This window comes from Chiroxiphia lanceolata, chromosome 1 (assembly GCF_009829145.1).
Source record: "Chiroxiphia lanceolata isolate bChiLan1 chromosome 1, bChiLan1.pri, whole genome shotgun sequence".
Taxonomy (NCBI): Eukaryota; Metazoa; Chordata; class Aves; order Passeriformes; family Pipridae; genus Chiroxiphia; species Chiroxiphia lanceolata.
This window is the reverse complement of record NC_045637.1, coordinates 88,508,243-88,523,354: the sequence shown is the minus strand read 5'-3', so window position 1 is coordinate 88,523,354 and position 15,112 is coordinate 88,508,243. Positions and strand designations below refer to the sequence as shown.

Here is a 15,112-nt window from a genome sequence, read left to right as displayed (position 1 = left end):
GCTAGCTTTGGAGATTATGAAGTACTATAAATTACAATGTGAATAGAAGGTCACAATTTTTATTCCCACTTTTATGGCTGATAACCTGCCCAGCCTTGGAACTGGTATTCTGCAGGGCCAGACTATCACCTTTCCTATTTGAAACTGAAGGGAAAAAGGAGTAATATCCCTTTCACTCTTCAGCTTGGTTGAGAAATCAGAGCTCCAGAACAGAGTGCTTTTTCTTTAGACTGAACTCTCTCCTCCCAGTTTAGAGAAAAGATGAATGGAAATGAAATAAGCCTCCTCTCTCATTTCTGTAACTGCTGGGCTGATAGCAGAGGAAGCTAACTCCATTTTCAGTGACTTCTTTATTCCAATCACAAAATTCAGAGTGGAACAAAGTCTCAGAAGGGGAAAAAAATAAAGAAATCAACACCTATGAAAAGCTTTAAGTTTGGCCCAGAGTTTATGCATGCTTCACAGAAAAAAACCTGATGACTCAAGCCTGCATCTGAGCACCCACCTTATTCTTTCACTTTCTTGTTTAACACACCTAGACAGCAAGTGAGAATAATCATTCTTAGTCATTCTTCTCACAAAAAATGTTGCAACATTTATTTGCCAGGCTTGGTATGCAACAACAAAAAGTTAAATAGCTACTAAATTTTCATTTCAAAATCTGGGAAAATAAGTGAAAAACAAATTTATCATGAAGTCACGGTTGAAAGTAGTAGCTATCATGACACCAGTGCTTTCTGAAGAGAGGATGAACTACTCAATATTCCTTCTTTGTAGTGGAACACCAGTAAAGCAAGGATATAAATCTAGACTAAGCAATGTGTAAGGGACGTCAGTAATTACCAGATCTGTTTTGACTTTGTCCAAGTGCCAGCGATAGTCTCCAATGGCATTGTGAGTTCTCCTATGGTCTCCTATTTGTTGCTCAATGGATGCTGCATCAAACCCCCACTTCACTAGCTCCATTTCAGCCTAGGAGAAAGAAACAGTATTTGTACTTTCATTTCCAGCATTACTACCTAAACTGGAGCATAAAGGAATGGAACTGAAGCAAACATGATTATGCAGTAGAGAGTAAAACTGAACAAAGGAAAGTTCAGAATAGGAGGTTACAATTTCTTTAAATTGTCGTCACTTAAGCTCAGTGACCGGTTCCCAAAGCAGAAGAAACAAAGTAGGAAAGTATTTTTTTATAATTAGACTAGATGAAGCACACTCAGTAGTGTACTTTCATCTGTTTTCTTTGGATCAAACTATTCTTTTATGTTCTACAGTATAGTTACATTCTTATCACTCTGAAAACAAACGATGACTTTATCAAACAATGCTGTTCATGCAATTCATGTGAAAATACCCAGTTAAGTTCTGTAGCCCAATACATTATGCTTCCATTTTAATTTTGCTCATGTAAACTTCAGTAACTTGAGTGAAATCCAGTCAAACTAAATGAAAGAAAAAAAACCAGAAGATAAACTCAAATTATTATAAAACATTTTGTTTGTCTTGCATCTTGACATTTATTGTAGGGTGTCAAGTGAAAGTCTCTAGAAACAGCCTTGGAAAATGGTAATACTATTCATAATTACTAATCCAAAAACTGACCGCAGTTCTTTGTTTCATTTTTTCCAAATACTAACAGCCACCGAATTCACAATTCAGCTCCTCAAACTCCAGATCCTCCTTAATGCTGTAAAGACACACTACGACTCTGTCTGAATTCCTGTCTGTGCATGCACACAGTCAAGAACCAGATATCTTCATCCTGGGTTGGGACTGAATTTGAAAATTACCAGTCTGGAGTCAAATCTCTATGAGTCAATAGATGACAATAAAGCCAGAATGACACTCAAGCATGGGGGTTCAAAGGCAGTATTGAAAACAATCCAAGAAACAAAACCATTTTTCATTCAGCCATTTACAAGTTACAGGACTTTGACCCTTCTGGTTATATTTGAACAATCTAAAGAGACTGTAGCAACAGTGGCAGTCATGGCTGCCTGCCAGTATGTGAACAAAGGCTGGATTTCACTGCACTTTCTCTAATACTGCATTGGAAATTTGACCAATCCTCCTCCCACCTGATCCTCCTGTCAGCAAACCATCCAGACAAAAAAAAGCAGAAAAACACCAGCAGAAAACCTCAGGTGCTCAGAACTTTTTCCCATATCTCACCACATTACTAGGGGAAACATTATCCTAGTCTCAATGGGAGAATGTACTGGGATACAGCAAGGCATGGTGGAAAGAAGAGGCAGGATGGCAAGCTCAAAACAGATTTTCCCAGTGAGCTAAATGCTTACTGGCCCCACCTCAGCTTTTCTGTAGGGACTGAAGAAGGGGGAGGGAGAAAGAAACAGAGGGGGAGACAGAGAAGTTAAAACAGAGAGAGAGAGAGAGAGAGAGACGAAGTGAGGGAGAGAGGGAGAGAGGAGGAGCAGCATGAAAACAGGCTGTGGGCTCTCAGTGTGTGTTTTCTACTCCAGGTTACACAAGCAGAAGCTATGCATAGGCAAATTTGTTCTGGGAATGCAACAGATAGTAACTTCAGCACTTTTGTGTGTATTTCAGCACTGACTTCTGAAAGTTTAGTCCCTGTGGCAATCACCTCTAGCTTTTGGCTCCCACTGTGATGAAAACAGACAGAGGGGGAGAAAAATCGTAAAACACTGGACAATGGTTAAATCTGTGAAGATGGTCCTATCTGCGTAAAGGGTTAAAATAAATATGAATCAAAGGAAATCTGTGGAAGGAAGGAAGGAAGGAGGGAAATATTGAGCACAATAATTTCTAACACAAATATTCCAATGCCTTTTGTTGTGTTAACAGCTGTGTCCCATTTAGCTTTCAAATCTAACTTTCACACTTTTTCCTCTGCCAAAGAAGACCCCAAAATCGTGTTTGTATTTCAGTGGAAATTCACTATACATAAAATACTGGGGAGATGGGTGGTGGAGGGTGAGGAAGAGGAACCTGGAATAATATGCAAGCATTCATGAGTACTTTTACGCTTCTACTGGCACCCAAAACATTACTACATATGAGGTGACATTCATTAACAACACCAAGTTTTAGCATTGTCTCTGGGTTTTGCACTGATTTACCTTCTGCTGCCTCATCCAGTTTAGACATTCACTTGTGACACGTTTTGTGTACTCATCCCAGCCTGAGCCACTCTGAGAGGAGAAGCAACCACCACCTTTGGAGCTGGCCCTCCTGGCACGGGGAACACTGATGGCTTTGTACAGGGCACGCATTTGCTCTTGAAGCTGAAGCAGCCTGAAAGTGAAAGAACCACTTAGTGTCTATGAGGAAAGCACGGAAACAATGTAATTTATCTCTCTTACTGGACCACCAGGTATTCAAAACAAAGTGCTGAAAGCAAAAGCTGTGGAAAAAATGTACTAATTAAAATTTCATGGAGACAACTAAGGCATGAACTTCTATCGGAAATACATTACTGCAAGGCCCTTCTCCATGTTAGCATGCCCCCAAATAGATGTAGTTCCACCTTATTGACTTCTGTCACATCCTGCAACACCACGGAAGGCGGGCACTTGAGATACCACAAACTTTTATCAGTTCACATTCCCACCCCCAACCTTTCCCTGACAATACCTCTTCTGATACATGTCACAGGGCTGGCCCATCTGCCTCATCTCTCTGATCAGCCCATCCAGGATATCCATTTGGTCATTTGCCTGTGCAAAACACTCTTCCAGATCTCTGTTCCCTCTAATCTGGACACCATCCCCATATTTCAATTCCTAAAACAAAAACAAACAAAAAACCAAACAAAAACAAATTTAAAAAAAAAAAGGGTAATTAAATTAAATATTCATCTCGGATATCTTAAAAGAGATGTTATGAGGACTGATTATTTTTGAAGCATGATAAGTTTCAACTGCCAGGTCTCTGATTGCCAATTTTAACTGACAGAAGGCCAACTAAGGAGCTGCAGTTGCTGGAAAGTCCTTATTAAAATAAAATATGAAAATTATTATAATGTAGTATCAACCAAAACTTTCCATAAAGAACAGCACATCTTGACTAATGCTTATTTCAGTGGAGCCAAGGCTTCACACAGTGTGCTAAGCTTTTAAGACACTATGCTTTTGTGTTTAGAAGATGAGAAGCAAACACTGTCCTTGTGGGAGTTGGCAGATATTGCTCCTGATTTTTCACAAGTTACCCTGAGATTCTAAGAATTCCCCCTCCTACAAAAACGCAGGTTGCACCCTGTCTGCCTGGCTCCAGCTCCATGCCCCATCACATTTGCATCCCACCTTATCATCCAAAAACTAGGCAAATTCTCCATGCACCCTCTCAGTCCAGTGGACCAGCATGGTCGTGGTGTTTCAATCAGGAAGACACTGCTTTTTGACCTCACCCCACACTGACACAGCCATGCTGAACAAAACATAATCCAGCTGATTTTGCAAATAAAAAATATTATGGACCTCATTACTTTGTCCCTTAGAAAGAAAAGAAAGAAACAAAGTAAGCAATGCATGTTGTGGCACCAAGCTGGAACTAAACATGTCTTTCTTTTAACTTCACTGGAATAATATTAATCCTTAGCAAAAGGCAGTATTTACTCTGGCGTTGATTTTTATATAAATGTGCTCTCATGTCCTGTATCTCTGAAAAGGAAATGAACTGCCAACCACAGAGTTCATTCCTGAAAGAATTTACTGCCTGCAGAGGGGTCCAAAAGTGTGCATTAAATTACATTTACTGCCAGAACTGTGAAGGGGTTTCACATCTCAGTGGCCTCAGCAGCAGGGTGCACTTGTCACCCTGCATTTCCTCTGACTTCAGCAGGAACAGAGGACATCCCATGTTTGCCAGGACTGAATCTAGCATCAATGAGTAACCCACTGAGAGGCACTATGGGTTTGTACCAGGGTACTGTACTGTAAAGATCATCTGTATGCATTTGAGCTAAAACAGTCAAGAAGATTTTAATCTAGTTTCATATACTTCTTTATGAATCATCTGGAAAAATAAAATAAAGATAATGAAGGTATTTCCTATGGTGATTCAGGTTCATTATGGCCCAGAAAATGATGACAATATTCTACAGGACACACAGAAAGAGTGTAAGTAGTCATAATATTAGCAACAGCTCTTTACACTGACAGTGGTCCTAACCTAAAACTGAAAAACAAGATGCACTACAATCTGTTTGAGGATGGGTTTGGTTTTTTTAAAAATCAAGAAGTCCCCCTTTTCTTAACCAGATGCATTTCAATCAGTTTTACTGGACAGAGTACAGAGGGAAGAAAGAGATCCACGAAGGAGGTATGCCATTACACTTGCAGTTGCCTCACACAATCTGCTGAAAGGGGAGAAAGGAGATGAAGCAGCAGAGCCTGTGAGTCCAGATAACAACACAGCATTCACTCCCTGTAATACTCATGATCACGTTCGATAAGAACAACAAGAAGCACTCACGGGTTGTACTATAAGCTCAGCTCGCATCAGGCAATCCGAACAGTTTTGCAAAAGCTCCTGGATGGTGTTCTGGCGTCTGGACACTGTACAGGTCCCATTCTGACTGTTGTGGGGGAGAAGAAGATGAAGTAAATACAGAGGAATCACATATTTTGAAGAAATACAAGAAACACAAATTTGGAACAGTTAAGGGAAGTTACATGGAATAATCCACCTCATTTAGGTTCACAGAGACACACACACATTATCTGACCCTCCTGCAGAGCCACTTTATAATTCTGCAACAGCTGGCATGGACTGACTTTGCCACAGGATAGAGTAGAACATGGAAACTGGCATGCCAGAAAGGAGAAAGTTTTTCTTCCAGCATAGGTATTTGTAGATTTGATAGACAAAACTTTGGCAGCATTACAGTGGGAATAAATTATTCACAATCTTTGTCAACACCTAGAGCATAGAGTTGTGTGATGTAATTGTACATGTTATCACACGAGCCATCAAGAGTCAGGGCATAAAAGGAAAGCAGGATCCTTGGCAACACAAGCAAGTCCATTCAAGCATATGAAGGGCCTTTTTACCAGCAGAAATGCACAAAGCTAGTGCGGTGTCTTAAGAAGGAATTGCAAGATGCTCAAGCTATTACAAAAATAGCTGTAGGGCCTGGAGTTAGAGTACATGCTTTCTTACAGATACATAAAGCGTGAGTTTGGAGGTTCCAAGCAAAATTCCAGCACTGAAAACACTAGTGGGGGGAAAAGCCAAGGCAGGTAAGGGAGTTGTTATTGTTGTCTTGCACATAATCTACTGCATCCGTACTGCCAGAAGGTTTCTGGGATTCAGCCACCAAAATGAGCCACTGCTAGCTGAACAGGGGTGAGGTGCTTCAAGTGAGGAACCATTCCTTGCTGATGGGATCAGACCTCTCAAGCAAGCCCAGGCATCTCCCAAACCCAAAACCACTACTAACAGATGGTAAGAAACTAAGGTTCTTCCAAGCCCTGCCTAGTTTTCCAACTCCTGTGCTCACAGTAGATAACTTTTTGCATTACGAATCACTGAAGAGCCCAACATTCCATACAACACTCATGTCAAAAAGACCATCGGTGGGAACCTGTCCAACTCAGAGCCAGCAAGAAATCTGGATTCAATAGAGATCTTTCCACTGACTTCAACAGACTGACCATCCTTGACAAAAGGAATTGTGACAATGTAAAAAACTCAGCAGAACTGTCCTTGGGAAAATCACTGCAGCGCTGAGAAACATTCAGCAGTGTAATCTGAAGAGCTCTCTGCAGCATGTGCAGCTGGGGCATCGGCAGCCTTCTGTTCTATCAGCTCGTCTTGAACAAATGGAAAAGGTTTGCCCAACTTTTCAGCAGCTTCCCCCAATACCAGTGAACAGACCCTCAAAAATGTAGAGACAAGACTGGAGAATCACTGGATGACATAAAACAAGCCGTACATGTGCAGCCCCCTGCTTGTACTGTGACCCTTTGACTGCATAAACGCTGCGCCCCAGTGTGCTATGCACCACTGTGTACCTTGGAAACAGCTTAGAGAAAACAATTACGAAAAACTACATATGGGTCTGATTTTGTGCCAGGCTTTCCATCAGCTTCCTTTCCTAAATCATTCCTTCTCCTTAGGCATCACTGTTGTGTTTAGATCTAGAAGTATGTGACTGCACCTGAAATTTACATTTAATTACACCCACAATTATTCTCATGAATGAAACATAATAAGAGAGAGGAACCTTCCAAGCAATTTTCTCTTTTTAGAACATCAGAAGAGTATTTTTTCTTCAATCCCTTTTTCAATCATGTCCTGGCAGCTACAAGTGCCAGATATGCATTAAAGCCAAAAGAACTATAGATGGTGGCCAGACTTACACTTTAATAAATTAGTATATCTCCACTGGCTTCAGTTATCTTCACTAACCTCAAAGGCATTACTTTACTTTACAATGAGAGGAGGTCTAAACAATGGCTATCATAGTTAACACGGTAAAAAGTTGTGAAGAAAAGCTATTTTCAAACAAACTACTAAAACAAATTAAAATATAGAAGTAGAATTATAAGTATTTTGCGTTCGTCCCAGTGATGCCTGAATACCACATCCAGAATTATTGTCCAAATAATAAAATGTTGGAAAAACTAAGATGGTTTAATATAGATGCACAAAACTCTTCCCAAAGCAGGAGCAGATGCCTTGAAGAGGGAGGCTTAAGCACACCCTAATTAGAGCTTCAAAAAAAGATCTACAAGTTGCTTGTTTACAATTCACAGGGACCTTCACACGAAGAAAGCAGCACATATTTAAGGTTCTCCAAACCAGTAGACAAAGATATAACCAAAATAATGGCAAAGGTTGCAGTTATACAAATTGAAACCAGGAAAGAGCAAACATTTTATCAATGCTGCTTTTAATACCCTGGATGTTAGTTTTGTTGTTAAAAAACTAACTAGGTTTTGCTAGTTAAAATACAGAGATCAACCCTACGATAATGGGTAAAAAGGTAGTGGCCTGTTAGAGGCACTGGCTTTCAAATCTGTCAAAGGACCAAATGGAGCTAAATGGGTTTACAGGGCACACCAGAGACAGCAGATGCCACTATAGGAGACGATGTTTGACAGCACAGCTCCACCAAGTCAACAGGACTTCTTCAAATCTGAAGAAGATTTAGCTGTTCAAATCTACTCAAGGGCATAAATCAATATCTGAATTTAAAACCCAAAATACTTAGCAAGACAATACCTCAACATATACAGGTTGACATATCAGATGGCACTAGCACAATGTCATATAAGCTCATATTCAATACTTTTCACCCTGTGACAAGAAAGTATTTCATGATTAGTTTCAAAGGCCCTCAGTATAACATACCTCTTAATGAACCCAACAGGCCTCTAATGTGGATGAGTAGATCAAAGGAGAAACTCCAATGCAGAACAGTACGATATCCAACCTTGAGGCAGTAGCAAACAGACAGCCAAAGGAAAACCATATCCAACATAAAAAATACTGGACCAAAGAAACTGAGGTAAACCCTGAACATGCTGGATGGCATTATAACATGGTACAAAGTACAAAGCTGGATTTTTAGAGTAAAACCATGTAACCTACATGGTATATAAAAATACATTTATGTCCCTCAGGAAGATGTAGGATCCCAACAATTCTCACAGAACACGGATTCAGTGGATTACTTTACATGGTATTTTGTCAGTGTCTTTCTTGCTTTGTCTGATTTTTTTTTACATAAAACTGAATGAGTTTAAAGTAATGTTTGGTCATTGCAACAACTATGCTACGACATACTATTGCTGCTATGGCAATTTGATCTAACTCTGATAGCATTTAAAGCTTGAACCTATGAATAGGATCCTGCTGTATCAGACACTGTAGGTACACCATGCAGTGAAAATATGGACAGATTTTTCATTTGGCTTACTGCACCCCTGTAAATACAGCATTATCAACCATTCCAGCAGAATGAGAAAGAATTGGAGGTTGGTCTTTTAGCAGGACTCACAAAAGAGTGCAGAGTCTCCCCTACTAATAAATATATACACTGCAATAATCTATTTGCTGTGCTCCTTTGGTTCTGTAAATGCTGCAGAACAGCGCTGAGTGAAACAGCCCAGACTGCTTCAGATCTCAACTACCTTTTTGTCCCTACAACTCAACATTTTAGACTATGACATTTATTTGGAAGGCAACTCATGAATTTCAAAAATATACTATTAAGCAGAATTCTTTATTAAAATAACTTAGTCTTAATAGTCACTAACTATTAAAGGAACAAAGGAAAACAAAAAAGGGGATGGTTTCTTTGTTTTAAAATTATGAAAACACTTCAAAACACAGATGAATTGCTTTTATTTGGGATCTGAAAATGTAGCCCTCTCTCTCTCTCTACCCTAGGAAAGGCATAGCATCTTCATGTTGTCACTGTACAGGAGTCACCTTGTTCTGTACATGTCAAGGCAGAACACATTGCTCCCTTTTTATACTATGCTCCTGCTCTCCCAGAGAAATGAGAGGACATCCCAACCTATGCTGCCACTGGGATTTGGGCAGAACAGTAGCTCAACAACACCTCCCTGCTGGAATATACCCCATCGGAGCTAAACTCCGCCATAACTTTACTTGAATTGAATCCTCTATTTCTGAACTTGGATTGTGTTTAACTGTTGAGCACTACCAGTGATCCTCACAAGACCCCCAGCTGTACCAAAACAAGAAACCTGCTTTCCATAAATGAGACTGAGAGACATGCTCAAGGCCATATGATGAGTTATGAGAGTTGAGACAGACCCAGCAAACCCAGCGGTGCTCACATCACTGGAACACAGCGGGGCTGAGTACTGCTGCCACTGACTTATTCAAGCAGTGAAAAAGTTTCCTAAGTGATATATTTTGAATAAATCAAATATCTTCTCTAAACACTCAGCTTGCACCCACATAGGCCCAGTATAGGAGCTGATGTCTACTGCAGAATCCGAGGAGTAAGGAAGAAATTCGGCTACCTTCTGCTTTCTCATTTGCCTCCTGCTGCTGAAGACCTGCACACTCCCAGCATAAACGACTGCAATATGGAGGCTGCTCTGGTTTCTGCCTTTGTTAGTACACATGAAGAGGCCACCGGGTTATCTAGGGAAGGCAGGGGAGTACGATTAGTGTCTAGAGAAGCAGGGTGGAGGAGACACAGAAGCACATACAGCTGTACTGAGGGGCCTTCCAGCAGCTTCACAGTTCCTTAAAGGTTTGGAAATACAAAGAGGATGCTCTTGTCTCCAAGATACTACTTGAAACAAATTAGAATAATCCTTGTTACATTTTCCAATTCCTCCACAAAGCTTTTAGCCTTTTTTTTATTCATTCAAAAAGTGAAAGAAGCTTTAAAAAAAAAGTCTTTGAGCAGAACCAGAGTATTGAGTGATTCTCATAAACTCAGTGAGAGCAAAAAAACAGCACTTCTTTTTCTTCACACTTCCCCCCTCCACACAAACTTGTTTGAACAAGAAATAGATTCATCAAGGGATTACCTGGTATGCCCAGAGTAGTCAAGTCAGAGGAAAAACCTGACCTGGAATCTCCATTCCCAGCACACAGCCTGCATATACCACTGGACTAAACCACCACCCACACGCCACCACCTGCCAGTTGGGTGTGGGTGCCCCAGAAAATGCACTGGCATACGCTGGCTAAAGGTGGTGAATCACAATATCAATAACAATACAAAGCAAAATTAAAATATTATAACCCAGCTTTCCCCCTCTCACCTAACAGAAGTTGAATACAAGTGTCACATCATCAAGAGTTTCATAACTGGGTTCTCTCCACATATCTCTGGTCTAACTAGGACCACTTTTGGCACACCATGGCCTCGCCAAACTAGTCCCATCTGCCAAGTATGCACATAGACTAAGGCATGATGGCAGGAAATCTCAAAAGACATCTGCATCTGGCACAATCAGGCTCTAAATAACATTAGAAATGTGCAAAAATTTAAGAGTCACTAGTGAATTATTGAATTATTAAGACCCCTGAGGCTTACTGCCCTCATGGCACGCAGGGTTTCACAAGGGATCCTGCCACACCTATTCACAGAAAACCCTCATGCTTTTTCCCACTGGTATGAATCACCGGGAGCAACAGAACCGTTCTAAAGGCCACACCCGCCCAGTGCAGCAGGCTGCAGACGTGCTGCCTCTCCCACCACCGGCTCTGGGAGAGAGAGGTGGTGCCAAGTGCTGGGTCTAGCCTTGACCACGGAAATACACCTCTGCTGGAGAGCAGACGCTCAAAACGCAACAAACCCGCTTTGCCAGACAGAGGCTTTCACACCTGCAAAGGTACCAACCTTCAAATCTCACACACGTACCTACAGAACAGTGGGTTGGGACTTTCTCCTCATGGCATGGCACTATCACCAGCTGTCACAGAAACCCATTTCTCTGCCAGCCAGAGCACAGCCGCAGGCTCTGCCAGCATGGCAGGTATTCGGCAGCAATTCAGACACATTCCTCCCTCTCTGTCTGAGGAGCTCAAAGGGGAAGTTACCATGCCAGCTCTACTACCACTCAGCTTAGTCAGGACTCTTCAGATCCCTGTGAGACTGATGAGAAGGGCAAAAATGTGGCTTTGAGTCGGTTTCCTCCAAGTTTACTTCGTCTGTCAGTTCCTGAAAGTAATGTCAGGGCACGGGATGTGAATTTCTAACTCCTTTTAACTTAAAGCACAGAAGTTAAGTTAATCCTTAAGCAGAATTGTGTAAATTAAATTATGTTCATATCATTCAGTGACCATGAATCCTAGGCTATTTTTTCCATAACCTCAGCAATGACAAATAAAACTGCACAACTTTGCATTTTTTTCCTTTCTCTCATAGTTTATCAGATTTTCTATCTCCGTAGCAAAGACATTGATAAATATTTTTCTGATGAATTGGCAGTTTAGCAGCGTGTGACTCACTGTCAAGCTGAGTACCTGTACTCTGGGCCAAGCTCATCCTGAGTTCCCAAGCCAGAAGAAACCGGGAATGTTGTAAAAGCACCTTGCTGAGCCCTAAGGGTAGGGAGAGTCCCATATTGCTCTGTGAGTAATGTAATACTCAGCACAGACTTGTTTGGCAGAATACGCCCCAAAACTTACAAGACTAGACCCTACCTTGAATCCTTCTGCATTTAAAAATTAGGGTAGAGTGGTCTTCCCCGTTGGAAAAAGAAGCCTCAGTTTTCTGAGTTCAGTAGATACCACTAAACTTTGGCACTGCAGACGTCTGGCTAAATGCAGTTATTCAAAACAATTCCACAGATGATGGCCCTGATCCTGATAGCACAACATACACAGGATTTAGTGGATTTCGGCACAAAACTCAAGTGCAAAATCAGGCATAACTGCCTTTTTTCATTAATTGGCAACAAACCCCTCGTTTTGTATTTTGGGACACATTTTAACTCAGATGAGCACTGACTAAAAATAAACCTATGCAACCTCCTTGTCAGAAATGGCTTCCCAAAAAGGAGATATTCGTATAATGTTATAAAGAGTAAATGAAAGGTTGTTAACCTTTTGATCAGGTCTGTCCTTTCCACTCTTGCTACACCACCATTGAACACTACAGAAAGAAAAGCCTAACAAACTATAGACTGGTTAAAAATATGTAACAAAAGCCAAAGAATAATAAATTAAAGGAAGGTATTCCTCCTCTAGCACAAGTCAGGAGCGATGGGGAAGACACTCTAGTGCACCAAAGTGTGGAAAAAGAGAACGGCCAGGAAGTAAAATGCACTGCCATTCATTTTTCATGCCTTGCTTGTGTCTTGTAACAGTAAAGGTATTTGCCATGAAGCACCACTAGGAAAACAAATTCTCACAAATGCAAGGCAGCAACAGCGTCTTGGAGTCCTAGTATGTGTACTCTCCAATAGTCAAGTACTGAATTATTTTAATTATATAGAAATAAATAGGTATTCTCATACTACTGTATTGGTAACTAGATGTGCTCTAGCCACAATTCATTGTAACTAACTTACCTGCACATACACCAAACCGAAAGTCAGACAAAGAACAAAAACTAAGAACCACGCAAAGTAATAAACAAAAAAATATATAGAATGCAAGTTTTGTCATTCATTCAGTGGTTCTCTAGCAACAGGTCTGACATACCTAAGCAGAGCACTCTGTGCTCTCTAGGATAATTGTAATTCTCTACAGCCACTTATAGATTTTGCTTGATATAAAAAAGCCTGCTTGCTCTCACCTGCTGTTTATTATTTACTATGCATGTTTAATTCTTGTCCTTCTGCAATCTTATTACGTACTGTTCATAAAATCAGGCCTTAAATTCTAACACAAAATACAAGTCAGTGCTTCTGACTTCTTAAATCAGTGGCATCAATAATTAGACCAACAGGTTTAATAGGGCCTTTCCATGCATAAAAACCTGTAATCACAAGCAGCGTTTTGTATAGGTGCTGCATCATAAAACTGCTCTTTCCTTCAGTGACTGTGCTGCTGCCTGCTTTTCAGTCCTGTGAACTCCCAGCTAAGGAGATTAAAGGAGAAGTCTTCATGACCACTGCACTTATTTTTCATACATTCACAGGACCGCTCTGGTCCAAAAAGTCCTTGCCAGACGTGACATACACAGATTGCTGGTACAGCTGCATCCACAAGTGCAGGCATTCTCCAAGCCAGGATTCACAGCCGGCACCCTGCCTACAAGAGCTTGACTGTGCCTGCAGCAACAGGTAAGTAGAAAGTTAAAAAGATGGAGGGGAGGAAAGCAGACCGAGGTTGCTTGTTACACATCTTTGCTCCCTGGCACTAAATGTCAGGGATCGCCCTATAAAATATCATGACTTAAACCCCCCAAGCCCTAAACAAGCTAGAAACAAACTCAAAAGTGAACAAGAGAACAATTCCCACTAGTTAGAACAGTTTTATAGTCTTAGTTATTGCAACTACTGGGGAGCGCAGAGCCTGGGTGTATGGGGTATAAAGCAATTCACCTCAGTACAACTTTGTTTTACGTCACCAAGCAAAGCCAAGGTTTATCAGCAGAGAACTGTTGGGTCAATACAGCCAGTACGGACCCACTTACAGTCTGAGTGCAAAGGGAAGACATTGCTTTTTGTTCCTGTTACTCTCTTCAAAGAGAGTCACCACCAAAAGTGTTTTGTTTGTGTTTTTATAAGTAAGTTCTTCGCTTGCGTTTAAATGCCTCTTAGAAGTAAAAAAGACTCCTCAGGAAGGAAGAGAAAAAAGAGACTTGCAAGCTTGCACACCTAGGAAATCAAACCGCAAGCAGTCTCACTCACGGCAGCTCCCCGAAGGCGGCCCCGGTCCAGCGGGGCCGAGGGTCGGCTGGACCCGCACCTACCCGTATCCGTCGGAGGCGTAGTCCCCGCCGTAGGTCTTCTGGTAGTAGTAGGTCTTGTGGGTGTGGGTGCCGCCGCCGCCGCCGCCGCCGCCGCCCCCCACCACATGGGAACTCATCTCGTAGCGCAGGTCGGTGCCCGACTCTGCCCGCGCCATCCGGCCCAGGGTGTTGATGCGCGGGTGCGACCCGCCGTTGATGCTCATGGCAGCGGGGGAGCCGCCCGGGGCGAGAGGGGCCGAGGGGCAAAGCCGCGGAGAGACTGACCCAGACCCGACGGGGGGAAAGGCATTCACCGCCGGGAGCGCCCGCCGCGGTGCCGCCGCTCCCTCGCAGTCCACCGAGGGCCGGGGAAGGGCCGAGAAGAGCCGGGGATCGGGGCGGCCCACAGGTGAGGGCTGGGCAGGGGCGCCGCGAAGCGCTGTGCGGTGCCGGGCGGCCGGCGGAGACTGCTTGGCGGCGGCGGCAAGAGCGGAGGTCCCGTCTCGTCCCCTCCCCGCCGGCAGAGGAAAGGCGAGGCCACACCTTTCGTGGAGGTTTTAAGCGGCGCTCCTGGGCGTGGGGCCGCCGCCTCGCCTGCGTCCTCCGCGCCTCCTCGGCGGCTGCCTCGGGATTCTCCGCGGCCTCGGCCCCCGCCCCGCCGCACCCGACGGTGCTGTCGCTCCCCGGTGGCCGCCCGGGCAGCGCACGGCCTCTCTCACCGTCACACCGGTGTGTCCACCTTCCTCGGTGCGTGTGCTGCCCTCGTGAGCTGCCAGTGGAGGTTGAAGC

At 42.8% G+C, this 15,112-nt stretch overlaps 1 protein-coding gene across 3 annotated transcripts in view; it reads right to left on the bottom strand.

Moving 5' to 3' along the window:
- DSP (desmoplakin) overlaps nucleotides 1–14,831 on the bottom strand; it is a 38,787-nt gene extending 23,956 nt beyond the window's left edge. For all 3 annotated transcript variants that reach the window (XM_032699374.1, XM_032699380.1, XM_032699388.1), the window contains exons 1-5: nucleotides 14,345–14,831; nucleotides 5,455–5,557; nucleotides 3,616–3,764; nucleotides 3,102–3,276; nucleotides 844–972 (exon numbers count right to left, since the gene is read on the bottom strand). In XM_032699374.1, the coding sequence (XP_032555265.1) occupies nucleotides 844–972; nucleotides 3,102–3,276; nucleotides 3,616–3,764; nucleotides 5,455–5,557; nucleotides 14,345–14,547 (759 nt within the window). In that variant the 5' untranslated portion in view covers nucleotides 14,548–14,831. The remainder of the gene's footprint in view (nucleotides 1–843; nucleotides 973–3,101; nucleotides 3,277–3,615; nucleotides 3,765–5,454; nucleotides 5,558–14,344) is intronic.
- Nucleotides 14,832–15,112: the final 281 nt, after the last annotated feature.